At 45.9% G+C, this 6,000-nt stretch overlaps 1 protein-coding gene across 1 annotated transcript in view; it reads right to left on the bottom strand.

Annotated features, from left to right (window-relative positions):
- Positions 1–3,286: 3,286 nt before the first annotated feature.
- The window catches only part of LOC310964749 (uncharacterized protein), a gene marked incomplete at both ends in the record, with an annotated part of 3,733 nt that continues 1,019 nt past the window's right edge, over positions 3,287–6,000 (bottom strand). Inside the window, 5 exons of the mRNA XM_083938007.1 lie at positions 3,287–3,389; positions 4,306–4,478; positions 4,641–4,799; positions 5,490–5,671; positions 5,879–5,982. Coding sequence (XP_083794133.1) covers positions 3,287–3,389; positions 4,306–4,478; positions 4,641–4,799; positions 5,490–5,671; positions 5,879–5,982 — 721 coding nt within the window. The remainder of the gene's footprint in view (positions 3,390–4,305; positions 4,479–4,640; positions 4,800–5,489; positions 5,672–5,878; positions 5,983–6,000) is intronic.

Below are 6,000 nucleotides of genomic sequence, written 5' to 3' on the forward strand. Positions count from 1 at the left end.
GGGTGAGCTCTGAAACAGCTTTTACAGCTTTATGCTATAAAACACAACAGTCATGTTTTAATTTACAAGTCTGTCATTTCCTAATAAATTACAAGATAGTTTCCTGTAAAGAATGATGCCATCTGGTATAATTATAGAGGCAACGTTTCATAACACTGTCAGGATATAGTGACGATTTCAGCAAATATGACAAATATATATATATTTACAGAAAGTTTAGTTTAGATTAAGGCACTCTAATTAGTAATTCTTGGTATAACTAAAGGAGTTAGTTTGACATTTTAGGAAATGTGTGCAATCAGAACAGCTACAGTCAGGATATGTTGGCTTAACTTAACTTAAAGACTGGAAACATGCGGAAACAAAGCCTGGCTCTGTCTAAAGGTAACAAAACCCACCTAGCAGCACCTCTAAAGCTCACTGATTAGCACGTTATATCATTTAAAACTATTTATTTAAGAGTTCAGCACATTAATGGCATGTTTTTACATCACAGCTGGTAAAATGTGGAGTTTTCCCAGAACAGAGCCATGAGAATGACACGTTCCGCATTTCCGCATTTCTTTTATTCCTCTTAGTTTGACGCAAAGCAACAAGACCAACTGCCGTATCCCATCATGCATCAGCCATGGCGCAAACACATGACTGCGAGCTGAAGAGCAGTCTAGCAGCCATTGTGTCCTCTCACTGTTCCCCATTATATCCTCTGTGAATGTCATTAATGAAGAGGCTGCTTCATTTCCCTGCGACCGACTCGAGCCCTGATCCTCTTTAGTCCGACCTTTTAACAATGTTTTAAGGTGAGACGGAGTAAAAATGTGTGTGTGTGTGTGTGTGTGTGTGTGTTGTCGAGCCAGGAACAGACAGCTGACATTTAATGGCATTTCTGGCACCAGGTGTATTTGAGAAAATCTTATCAAAAGGGGGAATTCTTGCCTCTTGTCTCCAGCCAGCTGCACCCACGGTTTGTTTTACTTTAACACAATGCAGAAAAGCACAGGAGCATTCAGGAACGCTTTGATGTGCACATAACGCAACGGGGCCCAGACTTTACATCCATGCTCCTCGAAGGCCGCAGTGTGGAAAAATCTTGCATTGCGTCCAGGACCTCCACCTCCTTTGTTCGCAGTTTGCTTTAACAAGAGTCTTGAGGATAGATGCGCGGCCTTAATTGGACATTTGCATTTATGGGATTTTAATGAGGCTAATTAGGGCGGCAGATTGTGAGTCTTAGAGTTTTTGCGCAGATACTGAACAAGGTGTGAAAAGTAGATTCAGCCGTGGATAATTGTCCCTCACCCAGCCTGAAACTTTCACCTTTTGAAGTGGTTTCCCAGGTTGGTTTTGCACTAATTGTGACCATCCAATTAACTGTGAGATAAGAAGTTTGGTATTCCAAAATTAGACCGGGTGGAACAATGAACAACAAAGCCTAAATCTCACACTTTCACTGACGATGATGCACTTTGTCCGGGGTGCGAGCTTGGCCAAGACTCATGGGAAAAAGGGGGCTAATCGATGGGAAGTTACGGAAAAGGTGAAAAAGTAAATATATATAGAATGTGTTGATGTTCGTCTACAGCAAGGGTGTCAAACTGATCCAGTAAAGGGCTGTGTGGCTGCAGGTTTTCATACCAACCAAGCAAGAACACACCTGACTCGACTTACTCAACCACCTGAACTGTCTTCACACAGTTGATTTGTTGGACCAGGTGTGTTTTTGATTGGTTGGAATGAAAACCTGCAGCCACACGGCCCTTTACTGGATCACTTTGACACCCATGGTCTACAGCATGTTCAGGGTGATTACTCTGAGAATCGATTTGAAATTGATTGCCGATCATTTTGACGATTGTTAATAACTACATACTGTGCTATGTTCCAGATTGAAATATTGTAATAAAATATTAAACTGGGCAACACTGGAGACATGTCCTCTCCGTAAACACAAAGCATGTGCATGTTGTCCACTAACATTATTATTTGGAAAGTATAAAAAGGCTGACTGGAGAGAAAACAGTGACTCACGAACAGGGTCAGGTCTGACAGAAGTCGGGCAGGTGGGATCACTTCAGCCCGGCTGGATCTCTTGATGTTGCAGCAGGGTTACTTCTCTCTGTCTCTCTGCTCCTCTCCTCTGCATTACCTCACTCCTCCACACATCCACATCTTGACAGCTTTGCTCTGTAGTTCCCCATTTTTGAATTTTAAGCAAGTCTCACTCCTGTACCATCCACAGGCACTCCCGGCTTCTTTGAGACAGCCAGTCGCAGCCACTTCTCTGTCACTCGGATGAAGCGGTGAAGCTTTGTCAGGCTCCTGCTGTTTTCACAAAAAAATGTCATTTTTTACACTAGAAAGGCAGAAAACCTGGACATCAACTTACACTTTAACATCGTCTTTCACACAATAAGAGAGAACACTTTCAAGTTTTTATTCTGCTCTTCAAGTTCTGCTTCACAGAAAGAGGCAGCACTCAGAGATCAGGTTATCTCTGCAGGTGGCCAACCATGCAGACAGAGGGGAGAATTCAACACGAGGACAGACGACGTGTTGACAGTTCCAGCTGAGTTCCCATCACTCTGGTCAAATGATTTTCAGCTGCGGGTGATGCTGTAGCTCCTCGGTGTCCACAGGACTGCAGAGCTGCACGTCTACATGCTGCAGGGAAACATGACAGGCCGGTCTCGGCTGGAAGTTGTCTCTTGTTATGCTCACGGCTACAGCGCACTTCATCTACAAGGCTGTAGCCCTGATCTGAGATACGCAGAACAAGGCACAGTTATTCAGTTTCACTACAGGTGAACAGGAGGAAAAGTAATGGATATCACCATGAAACTTCCCCAGTTAATTACTTACATGAAGACAATGACCTTTTTATATGTAAGCTCCAGACTCAACACTAGCTACTTTGGGAACAGCATATTGTTACTCTCCCTCCTCTGGAATCGTACCGGCCTTTAGAGGGAGCACCGAGTGACATTTCCCCTCCCTTTGCCCTCAGCCGCCCTTTTCCTGCCCGTGGTTTTTCAACCTTGTGCATGTGTGCACGGGGGATGACGCAGTTTCTCTTTTTAACTATTCCAGAGTAAAGTGCATGAGACAAATCATCTTCTGAACTCTCCGGGTGTAATACCTTCAAAAAGGTCAGGAAGACGGCCGGGGGAGGGGTTCATTCTGTCTCCTTTTATACACTCAGAACGTCTCTATGTGCTGCACAATAACAATAACGTCTAGTGTTTAGAATTTGTACTCGGTCCGTTCATCAAAACACGCCAAACAAGCCTCAGGTCCAAAAGTGCAGCAGGAAGTGTTGATCAGGGGTCACCAGATCACCCTCTACACAGACGGTGTCCATACCAATGTGTCCATGCCGGGTGAACAGACAGCTGATTGACATTAAGCCATTGTGATTCCAGTTATTGAGTGTGAGAATTTAACATCACAAGCTGGGGCCGCTTTTAAAGATATTTATTGGACGGATTGATGGACACATTAAAGGACGGGCAAAGAATAGTTTATTCGCACACTTGTATTCATAAGCATGCACAAGAGGTTCTGCCGTCAGTCATGAGGCCTGATGGGAGAAGCTGTCTGCGCGCTGGAAATGCCACCGTCTCCTCCACTGACAGACAAGCAGGGAGAGAGAGAGAGAGAGAGAGAGAGAGAGAGAGAGAGAGAGAGAGAGAGAGAGAGAGAGAGAGAGAGAGAGAGAGAGAGAGAGAGAGAGCCAGAGAGAGAGCCAGAGAGAGAGCCAGAGAGAGAGCCAGAGAGAGAGTCAGAGAGAGAGTCAGAGAGAGAGTCAGAGAGCGCCAGAGAGAGAGTCAGAGAGAGAGTCAGAGAGAGAGTCAGAGAGAGAGTCAGAGAGAGAGTCAGAGAGAGCCAGAGAGAGTCAGAGAGAGAGTCAGAGAGAGAGTCAGAGAGAGCCAGAGAGAGAGTCAGAGAGAGCCAGAGAGAGAGTCAGAGAGAGCCAGAGAGAGTCAGAGAGAGAGTCAGAGAGAGCCAGAGAGAGAGTCAGAGAGAGCCAGAGAGAGAGTCAGAGAGAGTCAGAGAGAGTCAGAGAGAGAGCCAGAGAGAGAGCCAGAGAGAGAGTCAGAGAGAGAGTCAGAGAGAGAGAGAGAGAGAGAGAGTGAGTGAGAGAGAGAGAGCGAGAGAGAGAAAGAAGTTGCACACTCGACAGAGAATGGAGACTAGAAGAGAAGCAGAATGAGGGACATGAGATGGAGTGTGTGACCTTGTGTGTGTGTGTGAGACAAGCTTCCCTTGACAGTGCATTTGAGTGTGTTTGTGGCATCCGGCGCCTACCTTGTGTGTGTGGCTGAGTGGGGGCTGGGCAGAGGCTGGGGGCTGGAGGGGGCAGGGGCATGAGCATGGGCTGGGGGGGGCATGTGGAAGAAGGGGGGGAGCCCGGTGTCTATACACACCTGTCTGCCAGGTATGGAGTGCATTGCTAGACCACCGGGCAGTGAGACGCGAGCCTGGGGGACGAAAGGGAAAATAATTCATTACAGGAGACATCAACAACATGTAGTTGTGCAGGATTTTATCAAATGCTGTAAATGTTGGGTAACAAAACATTTCCGTACATGATCTAAGCATAGTGTAATCCTTAGTCCCTGTAGCCATGGCTTTGAGCCTACCTGTGAGCCTGGAGGCAAGAGGAGATGGTGTGCTCCCATTCCGGGCTTGCCAGTGCCCATGTTGAGGCCTGGCGGCAAAGCTAGACCCAGAGGCGGGAAAGACGGGTATGGCGGCAGGGCTGGCGGAGGGACGGGACACGGCAACGCTGAATCAGAGTCCTGCCAAATGACACAAAAAGGATGAGATAATGAGCAAGGTCAAGTACATCACTTGTAGCTACTGTATGTTTCCATTTAAATACTACAATAAAATGAGATGCAAATGGGATGTGCTTCCATCAGAAGGGCTGGAGAGAATAAAACACTGCATGTAGTTAAACCAAGTGGGTGGCAGTATTACCCATTTTGCCCATTATGTTGGATGTCAAATGCATAATCACAGGGTTCCCACACATTTTCATGGACAAAATTTTCCCATGACTTTTCAAGTACCCATAATTAAATGTCCATGATCAGTCAAAACTTACAACACAAACAGAACTGTAGTACACACCAAGAGCCACAAAAAATTTAATTTACACTTGCACGACATTATTCAAACATAATTGTAGCTAGCTTGAATAAATGGAGGGAGAGACGCAACGGGGGGAGGTTAGGATTAAGGATAGACGTGAAAGTAATCAAAACATCGATGCAATTTATAATTCACAGAGGTAAAAATGGATAGCTGTCTGGGGAGATTTACCCATTTGTCAAGGGTGTTTCATATCAGCTGTTAATTGACTCTTCACTATGTCAGAGTTCACTGCTTCGCAATCTAACCGTTGAGTATAAGCCCTTACCTACAAAGGCAAAAATCACACTGAGTGCCTGTCTACTTAACCTGCATGTGTGTATGCGTTTTCTTACGTTGTCTGATCCAGAAAGTGAGGAGACAGAGGAGGCTGAAGAGTGCTGCTGAGGGCTGGATATGGACATGGGGGAGTCTGCGCTGTGGGGCGACACCGAGTCCCTTTGCTGCTCCTCCGACCCGACACCACCACCGAGCACACAGGGCTCCTGCTCCGACCCCGGCCCCTTGGGAGGTGAAACTACACAGAAAGAAAGAGAGAAAGGTTCTCTACAGGCTTTGCTAAGTGGATTTTATTATTCATACGTACGTTTTTTTTCTATCTGACTCTTACATTTCTTCTTAAAATAAAACATATTGACTCTGATTTCTAGATTATTACACAAAGCACAAACACGTATTTAGTTCATTCCTTTCCAATTGCACATTTAAGTCTGATGAATCGCACCTCTGTTGTCCGTTCGCCCCAGATCCCTGCCCCCCCACTTCTTAATGATCCACTCCCTGTAGTCGATCACCTCCTGGGTCAACCGAATTATCCTGCCCAAGGTGCTGCAGGGAAGACAGAGA

This window comes from Echiichthys vipera (genome assembly GCF_963691815.1).
Source record: "Echiichthys vipera genome assembly, chromosome: 23".
Lineage (NCBI taxonomy): Eukaryota > Metazoa > Chordata > Actinopteri > Perciformes > Trachinidae > Echiichthys > Echiichthys vipera.